A 23189-nucleotide genomic window follows, 5' to 3' on the forward strand; every position below is an offset into this window, starting at 1 on the left:
TATTCTCTGTCCCCCAATCTGTACTAAGGGCAGTTTTTCAATAATTCTTTCCTTCCCCATTATTTTGTTCTGCCTTCTTGGTGACACATTATATTCTTGTTTATATTTGCTTGTAGTTTTTCTTCTCCGATCTATATATTTGTGCTTATACCAATATCACAGTGTTTAAAATTGTGTGACCTTGTTAGTTTTTAATTGTGGAATTATATCCTTGGTTTTGAAGTCAGTATTAATCATTTGTTCATGTTACAAATTTATACTTTCTTACATAAAACAGAAAGTCAGAAAAACAGAAACTAAAAAGCCAAGATTAATTGTAATCATACCAGCTATAGACGACTACTCTTAAGTTGGTAGAGCAAATCCTACCAGATTTTGTTTTTAAGGAAGTCATGGTATACATGTTATCCCTTCACCTGTTTTGATCATGCCAAAAAAATATGGTTGCCATTTCAGTAAATATAGGTTTTTAAAATGATATATATATACTTAATGACTTTTTAAAATGACTATTACTCATGTTTTGTTTGCATCTGAACATTTGCAGTTATGAAATCTGCCCTGATTCGTATGGCCAAAAATTTAACTTTGGATATTTCTTTCTTTTAAAATATGTTTTATTTTTATTTTTTTAAATGTTTATTTATTTTTGAGAAAGAGAGAGTTGGGGAGGGACAGAGAGAGGAGACACAGGATCTGAAGCAGTCTCCAGGCTCTGAGCTGTCAGCATAGAGCCTGATGTGGGGCTCAAACTCACGAACTGTGAGATTATCAACTGGGCTGAAGTTGGCCGTTTAACTGACTGAGCCACCCAGGTGCCCCAAAACATCTGTTTTAATTGTTGAAATTATCCACATTTTCTCTTCATAAACTGTTTTGTTCCTTTTCATCAACTCTAACCCCAATCTCATACTAGAAAGATAATTAAACCACTGTTATCAAAGTGTTTATCCTTCTAGTTTTGTTTTGGTTTGGTTTTACTTTTTACTTATATATGTTAGTGACTTTTTTTTTCTCATGTATTAGTAAAAATAATCATGCTATATGTATTGGTTTGTTGTGAAGATTCAATGAATTAATAAATGTAAAGTGCTTAGAACTATTCCTATCACATAGTAAATGTTTAGTGAAAGTCCACTATCATCAATGATACATTTTCATAGTTTTCTTCATTATTATTTGTGGAAAGGATTTTAACCATGTTCTTTACCTTTGTCTAAATCAAAGAATTCATAATGAAAAAAGAGAAATGAATGAAATAAGTATTGGAAAGCTTTTCTCATCACTCATTATCCCGCATGGAAATTTAAAAGGAAAAGAAAAAGAATGTATGAATAGTCTTCCTTCAGACTTCATCTTCTATACTGCACAAAAATTAATGTCAGTCTGAAACCCTGTGGATATAATGATGAGTAGTTAAAAAGACAGCTGTCAAAAAACAAGAAGAGATAAGTATATTTTTCCTAATAATTAGTTACCCCCAAAGCAGAAAACATACAAGCCACATTTTTTTTTTTTTTTTTTTTTTTTACCAGAATCAGGGGAAGAAACAGTAACAATAGGATACCCATCAAATATCTGAATTTTAACTTAGTGCCCCCTATTGATTAACATGGGTTAAGGAACTAAGTCCTTAACATATGTATTATTTAAATGTGAATGAAAATGAGAACACGAATGAAAAACCTGTGAACGGCAGGTTGTATTGGAAGTTTTATAAACCAATATGCACGTATATCTCTTATAGAGACATCATTAATAAATTCAATATAGAACCCAAGGAGCTTAAACAAGCAAAAATAAGTCTAAAACGTGGGTAGAGAAAGGCATTGTTAGTTATGCAAAAATAAATGGAAGAAAGAAGTAAAAGATCTGAAACCAAAGCTCTGATTATTTGACAGAAAAAAGGTAGACATACTTTAGTCATTTGTGTGGGGAAGTAAGGATGATAAATGAACAGCAGTGTGAATTACAGACTGAAATGACTACATATTTAATTTTGAAAGGACTATATATTTTCGGATAATGACAACGTTCTGAGATTACAGTGGGTTGCACAGCTTTGTGTATACACTAAAACCACTGAACAATATACTTTAAAAGGGTGAATATAATAGCATATGAGTTTTAATCTCAGTTAAAAAACTTAAAAGTACAATAGATATTTTTATACCATATCTGAAAATCTAGACGAAGTATGTGACTTTTATAAAGAAATTGAATTGACATCAGAATTGACTACAGAAAACGTATAAAATCTTAATAGATTCTCCTCCAAAAGGAACTTAAAAAAAATTTTTTTTTAACGTTTATTTATTTTTGAGCGACAGAGACAGACCATGAGCAGGGGAGGGGCAGAGAGAGAGGGAGACACAGAATCCCAAGCAGGTTCCAGGTGCCGAGCCGTCAGTACAGAGCCTGATGTGGGGCTCGAACCCATGAACTGCGAGATCATGACCTGAACCGAAGTCTGATGCTTAACCAACTGAGCCATCCAGGCAGCCCAAAAGGAACATTTTAAAATTAGACCAAAATTAAATGTCACAGAGCTATTACTAAGGAAGACACCAAATTAGATGTATTTAATAGATGAAATCTATGAAATGTTTTAGGAACTCTTTTAGGACACAGACTGAGATAGCAAGTTATCTGTTTTTCTGAACTTACAATCCTAGTGTTAAAACTTGCCACAAGAACATAAATAGACAATATGTCCAGAATCGGTAATTAAAATGTGCAGTGTTATAAATTAGTAAATAAAATCTAGTAATCTAATGAAAGAAAACAAATATCTGTCATGATCTGGATTTAGGAACAAAATGTTTCTGATAAACCGTTATCCAAACTTCCTACTTGCTTCCTGAAACTTGAAAATCAAACTGATTTAGGTAACATGGTATCCCTTAGTATCAGAAACTCAGGAACCAAATGGATTGGGAGAGCAAGGAATTCTTGGAATGCAATACAAGGTAAGTGACATGGAATTTCTAGAGTTCAAATAACTAAAGCACTTCAAGTGAAAATACACTATCAAGCCCCAATGCCTTCTAGATGCACTCTTCTTGTTTTTTCTTAGCAGTATTTGACAGAATGGGATTATTTTATAAATAAAGAGTTATCCTACTTGCTGCAAAACCACAGCATTCATCCATTTATACCCTGTCTACTTCTCACTTGAAGTCTTTAAAACAGCCAATGAACGCAATCATTGCCATGTATGTTAGTACGAGGGTGAAGTGGGAGGTGGGAAAGAGATTATTAAACACAGAATTTCAACTTTCATTGCAATTAGAATGTAGAGGGCTACGAAAGGCCTTTACTTCCACAACAGCAAGAAAAACCTTGACAAGATAAAAGTAATAGTTTCCTATGGGACTAAGAGTGGCGGAGGCAAGGAAGTACTGAACTGAATTTCTGATAGAATAAGCCCTTTTCAGATGACCAGATTGCTATGTGACTTTCCATACCTGGGTGCGGTGCATGGGATGGGGATGGGAATGGATATGGGTGGATGAAGGGAGTACAGATAGAGACTGCAGAGATAAAGAGAAATTAGAGCCTACAATGATACTGAGGACTTTCTGGATGGATTAAAATCCAGATTAAACAGCACTATTAACCAACTTTCCCTAACTGACTTAATGATACTCTGTACTCTGTACCACAGAATATACTTGCTTTTCAATTGTACAGGAAACACTCAGACCACATGTTGGGCCGTAAAACATTCAGTAACTGTCAACAGACTAACATCATACAGATTATGTTCTTTAGTGCAGAACTAAACAGAGCTCAGTGATTAAAGATTATATAGAAAATCCTGTTTTCTTCCAGATGCTTGATAGTCTTAACTTTTCACTTTAGGTATGTGATTCGTTTAGAATTGATATTTATGTATGGGATAAAGTACAGGTTGAGGTTCATTTTCCCCCCTCACATAGATACTCAGTTGTTCCAGTACTTTTTGTTAAAAGACTTCCATCTCCACTGAGGTGGTTTGGCACTGTTACCAAAAATCAATTGACCATAAATGTATACTTTTACATGAGCAATATACAAGTGTAAATGAAACAAAAAGCAAAATATAGTTTATTGAAGAACATAAGATACTTAGTTGAATAAGTGTAATAAAAGATATGAGAGACCTTTATATAGAAAAGTACAAAACATTGCTGAAAGAAGACAAGATCTAAATGGAGATGCTATGGCTGTGGCCGGAAAACTCAGTATCTTTCATCAAACTTCCCCAAATTTATCTGTAGATTTGATGCCATTCCAGTCAAAACACCAGCATGCTTTTTAAATTTTCATTGGTAAATCTATTCTAAGATGTGTACAGTAGTTCCCCTTCCCTTATCTGTAAGGGATATGTTCCAAGACCCACAGTGAATGCCTGAAACTGCAGCTAGTGCAGAATCTGATTTTTTTTCTTTCCTTATGAAGTCAAGAACTTGCACCTTTTCCCTTAAAGGAAGGAGTTTACAGCTTCTCTTTGACATTGTCAAATTGCCAGCATCACTACTCTTGTGCTTTGGGGCCATTAATTCAAATAAGGGTTACTTGAGTACAAGCACTGTGATACCACAAAAATTGATCTGATAACCTAGACAGCTAAGTGACTAACAGGCAGGTAGTATAGAAAGTGTGGATACACTGGACAAAGGGACACATCCTGGGTGGGGTGGAGCGGAATAACAGGAGATTTCATCACACGATCCAGAATGGTGCACAAGTTAAAACATGAATTGTTTACTTCTGGAATTTTACATTTAACATTTTGGGACTGTGGTTGACTATAACAGAGTAACTGAAACCTGGGAAAGGGAAACCGCGGATAAGTGGGGAGCTACGGTATAGAAACCCAAAGACCTAGAACAGTTAAAAATAAGCATTGAGAAAAAGCAAATTGGATGACTTATGGCATCTGATTTCAAGACTAGCCAGAAGACTATGATAAGGCAAGAAAGACTGTAGTGGCTGTCTAAGGATAGACAAACAGGTCAATGCAGTAGAATAGAGTCCAGAAATAGCAGTAAGCCCCAGAGTTCAACTTGTATATTCCAGCATGTCACAAATTAATTTGATGAAGGGGCGCCTGGGTGGCTCAGTGGGCTAAGTGTCTGACTTTGGCTCAGGTCATGATCTCACGGTTCATGAGTTCAAGCCCTGCGTCGGGCTCTGTGCTGATAGCTCAGAGCCTGGAGCTGCTTCGGATTCTGTGTCTTCCTCTCTCTCTTCCCCTCCCCTGCTCACACACATACTCTCTCTCTGTCTTTCTCTCTCTCTCTCTCTCAAAAATAAACATTAAAAAAATTAATTTGATGAAGAAAACCATTTTCCTCCTAATGGCCACTAACATTTGTGAGAAACACAACTGGGAAGGATTTACTTGACTAAAATGCATAAATAGCAGGATAAAGTTTAGGAGATTGCTGTAGGTAGCTAGCTAAGTATCTGGCATTAGAGGTTTTTCCAGGGCTCTAATACCAGGCCCTGGTTTGTCCGAGAGACTGGTCGTGCTCTGCAAAAGGAAATGTCCCTCACCAAAGGTGTCATAAGTCTTTCCTTCCTCTATAACTTTCTGTCCAGCCAGATCCTGTGAGAGAGATTTTCTTGAACATGATATTTGGGAATTATGGTAATTTCTACAGGAAAAATGATAATACATTAAATTGCATCGTTACAAATGTTTGAAAAAATCCGCAGTTAATATTCTAAGGAAGAAAAACACCTGAAGACTTTAAAAAGACAGAAGTATCTGGAATTTCAGCTCTGGCTTTGTTTCTACTTCTACTTGAAAATTTGAATAGGAGCTATCCAAAATTGAACTTTTCTTTTCCTCGAATGTACATATTTTTAATATGTCTTTTATTATGTTCCTCTACCAAAATTACAGCAGTAATATATTTTCACAACTAGTAAACAATGAAAAGACATATAAATAAATATCATGCCCCGCTTCAATTCTTTCAGACCTATCTATAACTTCAACAAAGCTTACTTATCTTTTCATACCTTTTTCCTTGCTCATATCAACATTACACGTTAGATTTGATTTGTCCTTGTTCAAGTTTTTAAATGGCACCAAGCTAGGGGCACCTGGCTGGCTTAGTCAGTTAGAGCACTGGACTCTTGATCTCGGCGGTCATGAGTTTGAGCCCCACATTGGGTGTAGGGATTACTTAAATAAATAAATGGCACCAAGCTCTGCATTGGTTCTCTAACTTTCTTTGCTCAAGCAATAGCCTATCTTGTACATCCCTTAGATAAATAGGTATAGTCTTACTCTTTCTGAAATCTGTATTATATTGTGCATTCTACTCCTGCTCTTGGTTATTTGTGCCTTGTCTTTTCCACTTGATTAGTTTTTGCAGTGGTTAATAAACCACTTTTGAAGTCTTTTGAAGGAATGACTTTTTTTTTTTACAAGAAAACAAATCTACACCTTTATTTATTTACTTTTCAGTTAGTTTAAATCCTTGAGGGGTACAGCATCACAAGGATTCTGTGGCCAATGGCTTTAGCAGGAAGGTTGCTTCGGAATTTGGTGCAAACCATGCCACTGTTTCCATGAGCACGAGTTAGTTTTCCCCAGATTACTCTGGTTTTATTCGGTTTGCCACCAGGAGTCACTGTGTTGTTCTTTGCTTTGTACACATAAGCACATCTCTTGCCTAGAAAGAATTCAGTTTCATCTCGAGCATAATAAACACCTTCAATTTTAAGAAGAGCTGTGTGCTCTCTCTGGTTCCGGAGACCCCGCTTATAGCCAGAAAAAATGGCTTTGGACCACAGCCTTCCAGACATATTTGTCGTTTCAGGAGTCCTGTTCCCAGCAGGCCTCCACAAGTTCCAAGATGGTGGAAAGAGCTTGCTCTCTGGATAGGCTCTATTATGTGACTATATTCTATTTTATTTAATCATTTATAATTTTCTTATTCATCTTTGGGTTTAATTTAATGTAATTTAAGGAATTGAGGTGAATTTCATTGATTTTCCCCATTTCTTCTTTTCCAATGTGTTTATTTGTGACTATAAATTTCCTATAAGTTTTACCTCATCTTGTTTCTTATGTTTTATTTTGATTATCATTTAATTCAAATAATTTTATAAGTTCAATGGTAATAATTTTCTTTATAATCATAGAAGGAGGTCCCATGTACTCGGCACTCAGTTACCCTCAATGGTATATATTTTGCGTAACTATAGTACAATATCAGAAAAAGATTTCACCAGTTTTATGTGCAGTTATTTCTGTATGTAACCGTTCTATATGGTTTTGTCATGTGTAAGTTTCATGTAGCCACCACCACAATACACAAAACTGTTTCATCACCACAAGGCTACCTCATGTTACCACTTTATAGCCATGCCACCCCTTCCCACATCCTTAAGCTGTGGCAACTTATATTAATATGTTTACCATTTTAATAATTTTTAAAATTTCAAGAATGCTATATAAATGGAGGCAAACATATGTAACCTCTCATGAGTGGCCTTTCCCCCCTTTTTTCTCAGCCTAATAGCCTTGAAATCATCCAACTTGTTGCATGTACCAGTGGTTTGTTCCTTTTTATTGTTGAGTAGTATTCCATGGTGTGAATGTGCCACAATTTTTTATTTGTTTTTATTTTAATGTGCCACAATTTTAAAAACTGAAAGGAATCTATTCAAAGCACCCCTCCCCCTGCAGCCATGCTTATAGGCAAAACTCACAGGTGTCTACACTTGGTCCTAACTCTGTTTTTCTATGTCACAGTCCCCTACACTCTTGGAAAGTAGACCCCAACTACTAAACATACTCTTCTCTAGGGACACCTTGGTGGCTCAGTCAGTTAAGCGTCTGACCTTGGCTCAGGTACGATCTCGCGATCCATGGGTTCAAGCCCCATGTCGAGCTCTGTGCTGACAGCTCGGAGCCTGGAGCCTGCTTCAGATTCTGTGTCTCTCTCTGCCCTTCCCCTGCTCACACTCTGTTTCTCTCTCTCTCTCTCTCTCTCTCTGAAAAATAAACATCAAAAAAATAATAAACATACTCTTCTCTAGCCTGACCGCAACCCACATCCCTAGCAGGCCTCAAACAGAGTCCCTCAAAAACCTGCCACCTTCTGCTCTACCAAGTCGATTCACCTGCTCCCCACATCCTTCCATGGGCACACCTTTAACCCTCTCACATCCTTCAAAACCCCTTCGAAGGCCCAGACTGACAGAAACTCGGGGCTGACATTTCTCTTAATGTCTGACCACTCTCCTCCCTTGGACAGTGAATAAACTCCGTCCTGCTTTTTGCTCCACTCTTTGTGCAATTCTTTGCCACATGCATCACCAGCCAGCCTAACAAAACTATTCTTCCACTTAAGGATATTTGAATGATTTCCAAGTTGTGGATATAATGAATACAGCTAATATGAACATTTGTGTACAGATTTTGTGTGAACACAGTTTTCATTTCTCTGGGATAAATGCACAAGAGTTCAACTGCTGAATCACATGGTAGGTGCATTTTGAGTTTTATAAGAAACTGCCAAACTATTTCAACAGTGGATGTGCTTGCTGTATTACTATATTATATGTACCACAATATATGGGTGATCTAGTTCTTCACATCCTCACCCCCATTTGCTGTTGTCACAATATTTTAGCCATCCTGGTAGGTGTGTGGCTCTCCCAGAAATGGAATCTTAAACCAGTTATTCAGGAATTGCCTGATCAGCACTAATTAGGTAATCTGCTCGATGGACTCCCGCTATGCCTTAAAGGAAAGTAACTTTGCAATAACTACTCTAATTTTTTTGCCAAGTACAACTTACCCGTTCCTGCTCCCTTCTGCCTATAAAATCTCTTGCTATGTATGGCTCTTTGGAGCCCCTTTTTACCTGCTAGGTTGAATGCTGCCCGATTAATGAATATTGAATAAAGCCAGTAAGGTCTTTTTTTTTTTTTTAAGTTTATTTATTTATTTTGAGAGAGAGAGGGAGAGAGAGAGAGAGAGAGAGCATGAGCAGGAGAGGGGCAGAGAGAGGGAGAGAGAATTCCAAGCAGGCTCCATACTGTCATTGGAGATCCTGACATGGGTCTCAAACTCATGAACCGTGAGATCATGACCTGAGCTGAAACCAAGAGTCAGACACTTAACCAACTAAGCCACCTAGGTGCCCCAAGCCAGTAAGATCTTTAAATTTTACCCAGTTCAATTTTAACACAGCAGCGGTCTTTAGTTGCCTGGTACCTGGTCCTGGGATGATTTAGGTTAGAGGAAATTTTGACTTCGTGTAGTTAGATAAGGAGATGGTTGGGGTCTATAGACTCTGGTTTGGTTGGTTTGTATATACAAGACATGCTTCTGACTAAGCCCCTTGCTTTCTCTAAGAATTGGTTAGCCCTAGGAGGGAATCTCTCTCTAGGTCTATAAGTCTCCCAAATGCCAGACCATCAATAATATAGAAAATAAGAAAATACAGTTAATGCCATTAATCCTGTGATGAATAGATGCCAAATAGACAAATACAGACTCTAAGAAAACACAGATCACATATATACAATAGAATAATACCCATCAATAAAAAGGAGTTAGCTATGGATATGTGCAACAACTTGGATGGGACTTAAGGACATTACGCTTAATGGAGGAAAAAAAAGCCAATACCAAAAGGTAAATTTTGTGTGCTTCCATTTGTCATCTTCAAAATGACAAAACTCTAGTGACAGAGAACAGATAAGCAGTTCTCAGGGGACAGGAGCCTGGATGGGGTTGAATGGGTCTGGCTATTAAGGCGTGGCAGAGGGAGTCCCTTTGTGGCTATGGAACAGTTCTATCTCCTGATTGTGGTGGTGGTTACAGGAATCTGCAAACGCACACATACACACATGAGCAAATGTACAAATTGATGACAATGGGGAGTAGGGTGTGTGGCCTGGTTAACAGAATTGTACAAGATCAATTTCCTAGTTTTGATATCGTACCACAGTATCACTTCTGGGGAAGTTGGGTGAAAGGTTCAGGACTGAATGTACTATTTTTGCAACTTCCTGTGAGTCTATAATCATTATGAAATAAAAAGCTTAAAAATTATTTAAAAAGTAAAAAAAAAAAATTAAAAAAAGAAGAGTCAGTGCCAATCCCAGACCAATCTAAAAGTCTTATTTTTTAATTTTTTGTCCCCATTTATTACACTGATCACAACATGTGGTCATAAACTGCTGGTACCGGAAGCAAGAGTAATGCTGGCCTCAAATACATACACCTAAGGGGGCCTCTCTCATGCAAACAAAACAAAGAAAAGCAAAACCAAACCAAACCAAAGGTTGCAAGCGGTAAGAGAGAGGATGGTCTCTCGATGTTTCATGTTCTTATAGAAATACATTTTACCCCCAGTTTTCAGCCTTGGAGGAGCAGCTCTGGTCTCAGCCTTTCCATCCTCGCACAGGCAGCTGGGGCTCCTGCTCCCAGACCAGCGCCACCATCACTGGGGAGCTGAAGACTGTCAGGGCTGTTGCCTTGTGCACAGCCTCCCCTCAGGATGCCTCGGTCAGGATGTCCTCGCAAGCCGGAGTACGTGGCAGCCTCAGAGCAGGCTCCCCGGTGGACCCACTGACTTGTGCACGCATGTGGGCAGCCCGCACGCATGCACAGTGCTCTCACTGGGCTGGGTGGTGCTCTCACTGGGCAGTGTCTGCGTGATGTCTACCTGGACAGGCTTGAAAGGTCCCTGGGTGGACTGATCCCCAAATTCTCTAGAAGTATCCTGATTAGTGTCAGAAGTTTGAACCCTAGATGTTGACAGAAGCTATGGGCGCGAACAAAATCATCCATGTTTTTTAAAAATATTTTAAAAAATATTTTTATTTATTTTTGAGACAGAGAGAGACAGAGCATAAGCAGGGGAGGGGCAGAGAGAGGGAGACACAGAATCCGAAGCAGGCTCCAGGCTCTGAGCTGTCAGCACAGAGCCCGACCCGGGGCTTGAACTCACAGACTGCGAGATCATGACCTGAGCTGAAATCGGACGCTTAACTGACTCACTACCCAGGCACCCTCATCCATGTTTTGAGAGATGGAGCTTCGGTTGTTGTGAAGTCGTTTTAAACTCTTCTTGAGGGAGGTGATGGGATAGGAAACCCTTGGCAAGAAGGATGAAAGACCCAAAAATGAACAGTGGAGAACACCTCTTGGGAAACAACAGCATAAGTCACTCAGAAAGTGGACATGAATGCTCCTTTTAGTTCCAGTCCAGGGAGTTTTACACATCAATCCCAGCCTCCAGCGAGTCACAGGATTCTGCTGTGTTGGGCTGGAGAGAACTGCAGTCTTGGTTTCCCCAAGGTTTATCACCATGGCTTGAAGTCACTCAGGCCCAGAGAAGCTCCTGGCAACAGCCACAAATCCCCTTCAGGGAGGCTGATGGCTGTGACAGGCAGCTGGTGGACTCTTGACTGGCAGAATGGAACCCCATGCTACTTTCTAGTAGAAAGTCAGGGGAATGGAAATGGTCCCAGGGCATCCTCAGAACTGTTGGGAGAATATTAACTGCAACCATCTGGGTAAATTTCTAGGACTCTTCTCTGTTTTTTTATTGAAAAAAAAATCCCCCTTTGTTTGCCACTTGGGTCTCCTAAGGCCTACCCATCCAAGGTTATTGTATTAGAAACGGGAAAATTTTCTTAATTGGCTCAGAGGCAGGGTATTGTAGAGATTAAGAACATGGGACACTGGAAAGGTGGGGAAAACAGGGAGCTGTTGGTCAAAGGGTACAAACTTCCAGTTTTAAGAGGGATTAATTCTGGGGATCTGATGTATAGCATGGGACTATATGCTAAGAGAGTAGATGTCAAATGTTCACACACACATACACACAAATGGTAATTACGTGATGAATGTGTTACCTAACCATATTGTGGTAATGGTTTTTTGCAATATATACATGTATCTAATCACCACATTTTACACCTTAAGCTTACACAATGTTATATGTCAGTTATATCACAATAAAGCTGTGAGGAAAAACAATAACACGGACACTCACGTCAGAAATGTCTAGGTTCAAATTCTTGCTTTACCACTCTGTAACTTTGTGGGTTGGGCAAATTACCTACCTGTAACCTCAGTTTATTGATATTGAATATGAGGATAATGATAGAATATACTTCATAGGGTTGTAGCAAGGATTAAAAGAGTTAATATACATGGAATACTTAGAAGAGTCCCTGACATTATTTATATTAGTGTTTTCTCTTGTTATTGTAAGACAACTAAGTTAAGGCCATCCATTTGATTAAACTATTTTACCTTCTTGGTGAAACAGGGGTTTATTTATGAAACTAAGCATTTTTGCGACTGATGACTACTGACACTTTTTTTTCTCCCATACAATGATTCGAAACAGTACATAATAAAGTAAAACATTCAGCATTTCAACCTAATCACCCCATATGTACATTAAACTTATTCAATAACCATCACTTTTGGTGATGTGTCCTGAAGCATTTAAATATTGTTCTAAAGGTCTTATTTTCCTCATGAGTAAAAAGAGAATAAAAACATCCCATTTATATTTGTCACCAAGAATTAGCTTAGGAGTGCCTAGACAGCTCAGTCAGTTGAACATCTGACTCTTGATTTCAGTTCAGGTTATGATCCCAGGGTCCTGGGATCAAGCCCCATGTTGGGCTCTGTGCTGAGCGTGGAGCCTACTTAAGATTCTTTCTCTCCCCTGCTCACACCCCACACTGAGTATAGAGATTAATTAAATAAAAAACTAAAAAATAATAAAATAAAATAATAAAATAATTTATTTCCCAGGGTTACATACACCTACAGAGGCTCATTTAAACAAGGATAGGATAATCATGCCCTATACTACCAGTCTGAATTCTTGTCTGGTTCTCAGTTCTGCAAGTTCTTCAAAATAATGTTTTCCAGGAGGTTCCAGGTACTAAGCAGCTAAGTTAACAATGTGTATTGTCTTTGGCAAAATTAAACCTCTTTGGGCTTTTGTATATTCTGGCTTAAAGTGTATATAACATAACCATACCTTCTGCCTCATAGAGTGGTCATGAAGATGGGTGAATCGATGTAACTAAAAATGCTGAGCAAATGGTAAAGGGATATGTTTTGTTATGAATTCGACAAAATTACATTGAAGGCATAATAAAACTGCAGAGAATTGATTGGTGAAGTACCCACAATAAGGACAAAGAAAAATCTATGCTTGTAAGACTATTTTCTATCTCAAGAGTCCAAGCACTCATTTCCTAAGCAAGGAATAAACACTGTCAATTTTTTTTTCAGTCAGCTACAAAACGCTTCCAATTCTGCTTGTTACTAAACTCATTTTGTTATAGTAGTCCTTCTTCACACTCTCCTGTGTTCAACCGCTCATGTCTCCCTTGGACACCATCACTAGCACACGTTGTATTTATCCTCACTATGTGTTCATGGTTATTCATTTCCCTTTCCAAAGCTGTCCTTTCTACCAAGGAGGCGGCTCTTTATCACAGCATATTGATATTATCCCTCACTCCAATTAGAATGAAACACATAAGACCAAGATCCCACCACATTGATTCTGATAACAGTTGGTGCAACAGTATTATCAATGCATATCTGAATTGACTTGACTGCTTTAACCAGCTTTATCTCAAAGATGGTTCCTTCTGGGACGGGTTCCTATCAAACCAAGGATTAATCTAGAGTGATCAACCCTGCTGGTTTTCCCAGGATGAGGGATTTCATGGAACACAAGACTTTCAGATGAACCAGGATGACTTTGCCCTGAACTAAATATACTTTTCTCCCTCTGAGCTTCATAGAGCCCTCTGCTCTGGGCATGCTACCACTGCTCATAGTTCTCATATTTCTCTCTCAGGTGGACAAGGCAAAGGCCTGAATTTGTTCTTTCCTAATTCAGGAGACATGACAGAATGGGATGAGTTTGAATCACTCTGTACCATCTGGTGGAATGGTCTCAAGGAAGTGGTCACCATCAAATGTATGGTTACCCCACTATCCTAGAACAAGGACAGCTGCCTGTCAAGTCACCTCAGCTTAACCCAGCCTAGAAAAGCGGCCTCCCAACCAACCTCCACACGTGTGAATATAAATACTTGTTTTACACCAGAACTTAAGGGCAGATTATTATGTAGAAATGGCAGACTGACATAGGGAGGTAAAATCTTCCGGAACTGAAAAGCTGGGAAGTAGGAACTCATACATTTATACTGGTGGGAGTGTAAATCTATGCAAGCACACTGGGAAGAAACTTCTCACTAATTAATAAAATTTTAAATGTTTGTACCCCAAAATATTCTATTTGTAGGAGCACAAAATGGAAAAATGTATATATATTCTGGTATCATAATGAACACATAAACTGAAATATATTGAGAAAATAGAATATTAAATTGAAGCTAAAACAAATAAACTATGGGTTTCCAACTATTGCTCAACTATCAAACATGTATAAGTACTACTTGAAACATGTAATAATTTGCTTTAAGTACTTGCGGAGATTATACATGAAAATGATACCATTGAGTGGCTTGTAGTGCAACCAATGATATAAAACAAAAATATGCAGAAACAAATGTATCTAATGCAATGTATGGAAAATGTCACTAGAATATAGTAGTGACGGCTCGTGAGAATTCTGAAAAGAAAACCTCATTCTGCTTGCAAGTAAAACTACAACCTTGAGCACCTGGGTGGCTCAGTCAGTTAAGCATCCGAATTCAGCTCAGGTCATGATCTCACAGGTGAGTTCCAGCCTCTCACGGGGACTCTGCTGTCAGCACAGAGCCTGCTTCGGATCCTCTGTCTCCCTCTCTCTCTGCCCTTCCTCCACTCACGCTCTATCTCTCTCTCTTTCTCTCAAAATAAATAAACATTAAAGAAAGAAAAACTATAACCTTATAATTCTTGGGAACTATGCAGACAGTATTGGAATTTGTGGGGAAAAAACCTATTGCTATTGATACTGTCATATTTCTGATTATATTAGGTCCAAAGTGATAATTATCAACAAAGATTATTCTTCACCATTAGGGTATTATGGCTAACTGGGCTCAATCAGAAGAAAAAAGAAGACCACCATGAAAAAGAGATGTGAGAAAGTAACAACATGAACACCCAGCGCACCCACGACACAGTTTGAAGGACGTGGGAGTTAACTTATAGACAGAATGGAAACACACACCCAAATGCTTAGAAACAGTTTTTTTTCAATATTGAGAACTAATGAGCACAATGAAAAACCATTCAAATTACAAAAGCTGCTTTTACTTATTTATTTAATTTGCAATGTTTATTTATTTTTGAGAGAGAGAGAGACAAAGCACGAGTGGAGGAGGGGCACAGAGGGAGACAGAGAATCGGAAGCAGGCTCCAGGCTCTAAGCTGTCAGCACAGAGCCTGAAGCAGGGCTTGAACCCACGAGCTGTGAGATCATGACCGGGGCCAAAGTTGGATGATTTACTGACTGAGCCCCCCCCCCCCCAAGATACCCCATGAAAGCTGTTTTTAAGAATAGCAAGCTTTTACTTCTGCCCAAGGAAAAATAATTTTTAAGAATGAGCTACTTCAGGGATGCTGGATGGCTCAGTTGGTTAAGCATCTGGCTCTTGACTTCGGCTCAGGTCATGATCTTACGGTTCATGGGGTCTAGCCCCACATCAAGCTCCAAGTTGACAGTGCAGAGCCTGCTTGGGATTCTCTCTCCCTCTCTCTCTCTACCCCTCCCCCCTCTCAAAATCAATCAATCAATCAATCAATCAATAAACATTTTTTAAAGAAAGAATGAGCCACTTCTTCACCTCTTTAAATAAATGAATCTGGGAAGAGCTATTAACAACTAAAACAAAGCAAAATCATCTTTTATATGGATAGTACCAGAAGTAGTAACAAGCATGCTTAAGTGATGCATGCTTAGGCAAAAGGGAAAAACCCAAATCACCTGGTAATACTTTGGTTACAACTTTATAGGCTATTTATCATTTCTTTTTCTATCTCTTATGTATCAATGGATCTATTTTTATGTAATCATCAAGTTGATCAAGCAATACTCAAGGAGAGTAAAAAGAAAACAGCTTCATTTTTATCTCTCATTGTCACTTTAAATATGTCAGGTGGAGCTAGATTTTCCCTAATCCTGCTGAAAATTTTATTTAGAGGTCATGATTTTTTTTAATCACTCCTACCTACTACAAACAGTTTCAGCTCAGTAATATAAATAAATGTTCAGTCTTCAGTGAAAATTAAGACTTATTCCTCTGCTTCTATCTGTTTGTAGTTTATGGTAAATTGCATTTTCTTTCTTTTTCTTAATTTTTTTATGTTTATTTATTTTGAGGGAGAGAGAGGCAGAGCATGAGCCAGAGAAGGGCAGAGAGGGAGACACAGAATCCGAAGCAAGCCCTAGGCTCTGAGCTGTCAGCACAGAGCCCGACAAGGGCTCGAACCCACGAAGCACGAGATCATGACCTGGGCCAAAGTCGGACGCTTAAGACACTGAGCCACCCAGGCGCCTGGCAAATTGCATTTTCCAAAAATGACCACAACTATATTTTTCGTGTCAGATGGTCTTCCAGAACCTTGCCACTTTCCTGTAAGGAAGTAGAGGCACTTTCCCTTTTCACTGAATCTGGATAGGCCTTTTAAATCATGAGCACAGTGTTAATGATGCTATGTGATTTTGAGGCTAGGCGTAAAAAGTGATACAGCTTCCATCTGGATCTTTCTTGGGACTCTTGCCTTTAGAACCTTGAGCTGCAATGTAAGATGTCCAAGGCTACCATGCTGTTAAGAAGCCCAAAGTAGCCCACACAGAAAGACCACATAGAAACCCAGAGATTACATGAAATAAGAGAGATGCCCAGCCAGCCCCCAGTGGCTCCCGGAACTGTGCACAGCTATCATGAAAAATTCCAGCACAAACTGTCCAGCCAGATTGTTCTAGAATTTCTGATCGAGAGAAACCATGAAAGATAATAAATGAGTGCTGTTGTTTGGAACCATTAAACTTGACAGAGTGGATATATACAAACAGATCGTATATAAAATAGAATTCTGACCTACAAACTCTGCAGCAGCCAACCAGTTTCCAACAGGAAACCAACCTACGACCTTGGCAGCAATCAGCCCACAACATCCAGGATTTGGACAATGACTGCTAGCTTCCCTAATTTTTCTTTTTTTTTCCTCTCTGTCTCTGCATCCAGTTCAGGACCAACCACAGAAGCCAAATTCTATCTTCAAACCAGTCATATAAAATGGACTGCTTCTCATTAGTCACCTCCAGCTTCTCTATACCAATAACCAATCAATGTATCCCTGAAGCCTTCTCTTTTCAACTATAAAGTTTTCCCACTCCCGTGCCTGCCTTTGAGCTCTGCCAAACACACGTTATGGTGGCTGTAATACCGGTAATTTGAAAAAACCTAATGACAAGAAGATAAGACAATTACATAAGTGGCATGTAGAATTTACAAAATACTGCGGAAGAACACTTAATGTTCAATATATTTTTGATTTAAAAAGCAGGTTAAGATGACATAAATATTCATATAAAGGATATAAGCTTATATACAGCTATCTCTGGATAGAGTAATTACTGGTATTTTTTATACCTGATTGCAGACGGCGGAGGCACGTGTCCGTTTTTGTGTTTGCGGGTCCAGCGCTGCCAAAGGGGATGTCCCCTGCTGAGACTCTGGGTTCACCTGCACGGGTCTGCCCGGGTCTCCGGGAGGGGCTCCCTGCGCGCCCCCGGCCTGCGCGGGGGCTTCTGGGAGATGTGGTCCATCCGCCGGACCCGCGCACCTCCGTGCACCACGGCACCAGCCGCTGGGTCTTATTCCGCGGTGCGTGTGGGCAGGGCTGGTTCCGGGGGACGCGCCCCGTGAAAGTCTAGTGGCGGTCTCCGTGCCCAAGACCTCCAGGCGGATACCTGGAGAGGTGAGTCCCCCAATCTTACGGGGGCGCTGATGGCGGCAGGAATAGCCGAGAGTACCCGGGTCGTGCGAAGGACGAACGAAAAACGTTCGGCGCTCGCGAGGTCTGAGGGATGGTATAGGATCTTCTTGGTTCTGTTGAGATGTGGAGGATGGCTACGACTTTGTGTTCCCAGGTTGGTGGGCTGTCCGCATCCTTGGGTTGGGGGGCAGAAGCCAGGGGCCCTTGGATTTAAGGGACAAATCTCGCCGGGTATTTTGGTTTGGGGCAGCTGCGACACGACAACCCCAGGTTGGGGGAGAGGACAGTGAGGTAGGTAGTACAGGGATTTGGGGGACCGTCTGGGGCTGTATGTTCTTAGGTGTTTGTGGTTCGTGGCTAGATCTGTGTAGTTTGGGGTTTGGGAGAGGAGGGAGGAGTTAGGAAGTGGATGCCCCTGGTTTGGGGATGTGGTGGGGTCTTCAGGGTGAGGATGTGTTCTGGCATCCCAGGATTTGGAGATGTGGCTTGGACTTTGAGGAGGGGGGTCAGAGTCCCCACTTTCCTTGTAGATGTTCCTTCCTATGAGACCACCTTCACCTCTGACTCAGAGGGCTTTTCCGAAAGTGGGCCAGGGGATGTGTTATCAGAGCGATGGGCAGGTTGTCCTGGACACCAGGGTGGGCTGTTCCTTTGGCCAGGCCCTCTGTGGGTTGCCAAAAGACTGCCCCTACTTTGCATCTGAGAGGCCCCAGAGCTCAAAGGGGTCAGCAGCTTCGCTACACACCCAGGTGCTGTGGAGTTAAAAGACCTAATCCTGGGGACTTGTTTCTGGCGGTAGTGAAGCCAGGAGTATCACACCTTATAATCACCAGCACAGATATCTGCAAAAGAGAATTCCCCGTACTCTTGGCCACAAGGCTGTAGAGATGTTGTTTTAACTTTGTTGTCCCAGTGGAAGTTATAGCTCCACATGTTAAAGGTGGAGGTGTGAGTTTAGTAACAGATGAGCCCTGAGTCACAGCCTGGCTGTGCAGAGATTCTTTACATTCTTTATGGTCTTGCAGTGGAGGTTGTTTTTGTTTTTTGGGTTTCTTTTAGTTTTTATTTTAATTCCAGTTAGTTAACATACAATATTATATTAGTTTCAGATGTACAATATAGTGATTCAACACTTCCATACATCACCCAGTGCTCATTACAAGTGCACTCCTTAATCCTCATCACCTATTTAACCCATCCCCCAACCCTCTCCCCTCTGGTAACCATCAATTCTTTATAATTAAGAGTCTGTTTCTTGATTTCTCTCTCTCTTTCATTTTCCCTTTGTTTGTTTTGTTTCCTAATTCCACATGAGTGAAATCATATGGTTTTTGTCTTTTTCTGATTTATTTTGCTTAGCATTATACTCTCTAGTTCCATCCATGTAATTACAATGCAAGATTTCATTCTTTTTTTATGGCTGAATAATGTTCATTATAAATATAAATATAAATCCCACATCTTTTTTATCCAATTGGTGGACACTGGGCTGCTTCCATATCTTAGCTGTTGTAAATAATGCTGCTATAAACATTGGGTGCATGTATCTCTTTGAATTAGTGTTCTTGTATTCTTTGCGTAAATACTCAGTAGTGTGATTGCACAAGGTAGTTCTATTTTTAACTTTTTGAGGAACTTCAATACTGTTTTCCACAGTGGCTGCACCAGTTTACATTCCCACCAATAGTGCAAGACGGTTCCTTTTTTGCCACATCCTTTCCAACGCCTGTTGTTGTGTTGTTGATTTTAGCCATTCTGACAGGTATGAGGTGATCTCATTGTAGTTTTGTAGTTTAGATTTGCATTTCTCTAAGGATAAGTGATGACGAGCATCTTTTCATGATGGCCACCTGTATGTCTTCTTTGGAGAAATATATGTTCATGTCTAATACCCATTTTTCAATTGGATTATTTGTGTTTAGGGTGTTGAGTTATATCATTCTTTACTTTGGATACTAACCCTTTATTGGATAGGTCATTTGCAAATATCTTCTCCCATTCTGTAGGTTGCCTTTTAGTTTTTGTTGATTGTTTTCTTTGCTGTGCAGAAGTTTTTTATTTTGATGTAGTTCCAATCATTTATTTTTGCTTTTGTTTCCCTTGCCTCAGGTAACATATCTAGAAAGACGTTGCTATGGCTGATGTCAAAGAAGTTACTGCCTGTATTCTCTTCTAGGATTTTTATGGTTTCAGATCTCGCATTTAGGTCTCTAATCCATTTTGAATTTTGTGTGTGATGAAAGTGGTCCAGTTTCATTATTTTATGCTTCTGTCCAGTTTTCCCAACACCATTTGTTGAAGAGACTGTCCTTTTCCCATTGGATATTCTTTCCTGCTTTGTCAAATATTAATAGACCATATGATTGTGGATTTATTTCTGGACTTTATATTAATACTTTTATTTTCCTTTTAGGTAGAGTGGATCTGCAGAGACTGGGTATGAGGATTTCTGGCATGTGACTCAATCCTCACTGCTCCTACCTCCCTATTCTGCCCTCTTGGAATCTGCTGGCCCTGAGAGATCTGTGAAAAGAGGAGAAAATGGCCCCTAGGTTCCTGGCAGCGAGACCCCAGTGAGTGGGATTTAACCTCTTTCATGCAGTAATCTCTTCCCCCAGTTAGATGACATGTGTTTATTTACTGCTTTGCAGAGCCCACTAAGTCTCTAAGACAAATATGAAACATAGAACAGCTGTAGGAAAGTCCTCTTTCCCTCCTCAATGTACTCTCCCTACCTCACCACCATATCGGAACCCTGGCACACCTTAACCTTTGCCCCTACTTTCCATTTATTTAGTTCACAAATGATTCAGTATCTCTTCCACAAGCCCCAGTGTCTGCTGTGTACATTGAGAAGTGCTGTCTTTTCTTGAGGGCTTGTAGGCCTTGTTGAGGTTTTTGTTTTTGTTTTTGTTTTTTACTGCAGAAGATTTTAAAATTTAAATAGCATCAAGTTTATAGATGAATTGCAATAATAGTACAAGAACACCAATGTTCCCTTTACTCACATTCATCAATTGCCAACTTTTGCCCAGTTTCTTTATCTTTGTATCTCTATATATTTATAATTTTCAGAATCATTTGAGAGTAAATTGCAGACATCATCATGTCTTTTATCCCTAATTACTTTGGCACGCATCTTCTGATCTCTCCTCTCTCATTCATGGTTTTACCTATTTGGGTCCTCTCTCTTTTCTTTTTGAGAAGTCATATGTATATGTCATATGGAAGGTATATCAACGCCTATGAGGACAGTAAAAAGATCAGCGGTTACCAGGGATTGATGGGAAGTGATGAATAGGTAGAGCGCAGAAGGTTTTTAGGGTGGTGAGAATACTCTGTATGATACCGTAATAATGGATACATAGCATTATACATTTGCCCAAAGCCATAGAATGTGCAAAATCAAGAGTGAACTCTAATGGAAACTATGAACTTTGAGTGATTATGATGTGTCAGTGTAGGTTCATCAATTGTACCAAATATATCCAGTGGGGATGCTGACAATGGAAGAGACCATGCATGTGTGGAAGCAGGGGATATTTTGGAAATCTTTGTACTTTCCCCTCAATTTTTCTGTGAACCTTAAACTGCTCTTAAAAGATAAAGCCTTAAAAAAAACTCACATAACACAAAATTAACCATTTTAACCATTTTTCAGTGAACAGTAGTACAATAGTGTTAACTATATGCACTTTGTTGTGCAACTAATCTTCAGAAATATTTACTATTTATTTATTTATTTTTAAAAGTTTGTTTATATATTTTGAGGGGGGAGGGCTGCAGAGAGAGTAAGAAAGAGAATCCCAAGCAGGCTCTGCACTGTCAGCACAGGGCCCGACGCAGGGCTCAAACTCACAAACTGAGATCATGGCTGAATGGAAACCAAGAGTTGACTGATCAACTGAGCCACCCAGGAGCCCCTAGAGCTTTTTTTTGTTTGTTTTTTGTTTTTTAATGTTTATTTTTTTGAGAGGAAAAAGAGAGAGAGTGAGGTAGGAAGGAGCAGAGAGACTGGGAGAGAGAATCCCAAGCAGGCTTCTCACTGTCAGCACAGAGCAAGATGCAGGGCTTGATCCCACAAACCATGAGATAGTGACCTGAGCTGAAGTCGGACACTCAACTGAGCTACCCAGGCAGCCTGAGAACTTTTTTATCTTGCAGAGTTGAAATTCTATACCCATTGAACTATAACTCCCTATTTCCCCCTCCACTCAGGCCTTTCCTTTACTTCTTTTTTTTTTTAATTTTTTTTAATTTTTAAAATTTTTTTTTTTTTTTAACGTTTATTTATTTTTGAGACAGAGAGAGACAGAGCATGAACGGGGGAGGGTCAGAGAGAGAGAGAGAGGGAGACACAGAATCGGAAACAGGCTCCAGGCTCTGAGCTGTCAGCACAGAGCCTGACGCGGGGCTCGAACTCACGGACCGTGAGATCATGACCTGAGCCGAAGTCGGCCGCTCAACCAACTGAGCCACCCAGGCGCCCCTCCTTTACTTCTTTAATCATGGTTTCCCTTAGGTCTGTGAGCATGTTTGTAATGGCTCTTTTGAAGTCTTTTTCTGATGAATCTGACAAGGCAGTTTCTCTTGCCTGCTTTTCCAGGGTATGGGTCATACTTTTCTGTTAATTTGCATGCCTCACAATTTTTGTTGGGAAATGGACATTTTAGATAATAGATTGTATTTAAAAATATTTTTAATATTTACTTACTTTTGAGAGAGAGAGAGAGAGTGTGTGAGTGGGCAAAGGGCAGAGAGAGGGAGCCACAGAATCCGAAGCAAAATCTGTCAGCTCAGAGCCCAATGCAGGCTTGAACCCACCCACGGTGAAATCATGACCTGAGCCGAAGTTGGACACTCAACCGACTAAAGCTACCCCCTGTTGTCACCCTCCCCCCCCTTTTTTTAAATCATTGCTGTGTTGGTGGCTGTTGATATTTTATTGTGGTTTTCATTTACATTTCTGTAATTACTAATGATGTTGAGTTTCTTTTCATGTGTTTATTATTTGAATATCTTCTTTAGAGAAATGTTTATTCAAGTCCTTTGCCCTTTTATTTTATTTTATTTTATTTTATTTTATTTTATTTTAAGTTTATTTACTTTGAGAGAGAGACAGAGAGACAGAGAGAGAGCACATGTGCATGCAAGTGGGGGAGGGGCAGAGAGAGGGAGAAAAAGAATCCAAAGCTGGCTCCATTCTCTGAGCTGTCCGCACAGA

General features: G+C 39.6%; 2 protein-coding genes across 2 annotated transcripts in view; one reads left to right on the forward strand and one right to left on the reverse strand.

Annotated features, from left to right (window-relative positions):
• Window positions 1-23189, forward strand: part of LOC125916003 (zinc finger protein 383-like) — a 100602-nt gene that overhangs the window by 24628 nt on the left and 52785 nt on the right.
• On the reverse strand, window positions 6437-6870 carry LOC125916001 (60S ribosomal protein L35a-like). Its single transcript, XM_049622147.1, has one exon. It carries the CDS (start codon window positions 6805-6807, stop codon window positions 6472-6474), a length of 336 nt encoding a protein of 111 aa, XP_049478104.1. The 5' UTR covers window positions 6808-6870; the 3' UTR covers window positions 6437-6471.

The sequence above is a fragment of the Panthera uncia genome, assembly GCF_023721935.1.
Source record: "Panthera uncia isolate 11264 chromosome E2 unlocalized genomic scaffold, Puncia_PCG_1.0 HiC_scaffold_19, whole genome shotgun sequence".
Taxonomy (NCBI): Eukaryota; Metazoa; Chordata; class Mammalia; order Carnivora; family Felidae; genus Panthera; species Panthera uncia.

Bases quoted from the DNA above. Each gene is read 5' to 3' on its own strand.
- LOC125916001 (XM_049622147.1), bottom strand. From the start codon at position 6,807: ATGTCTGGAAGGCTGTGGTCCAAAGCCATTTTTTCTGGCTATAAGCGG.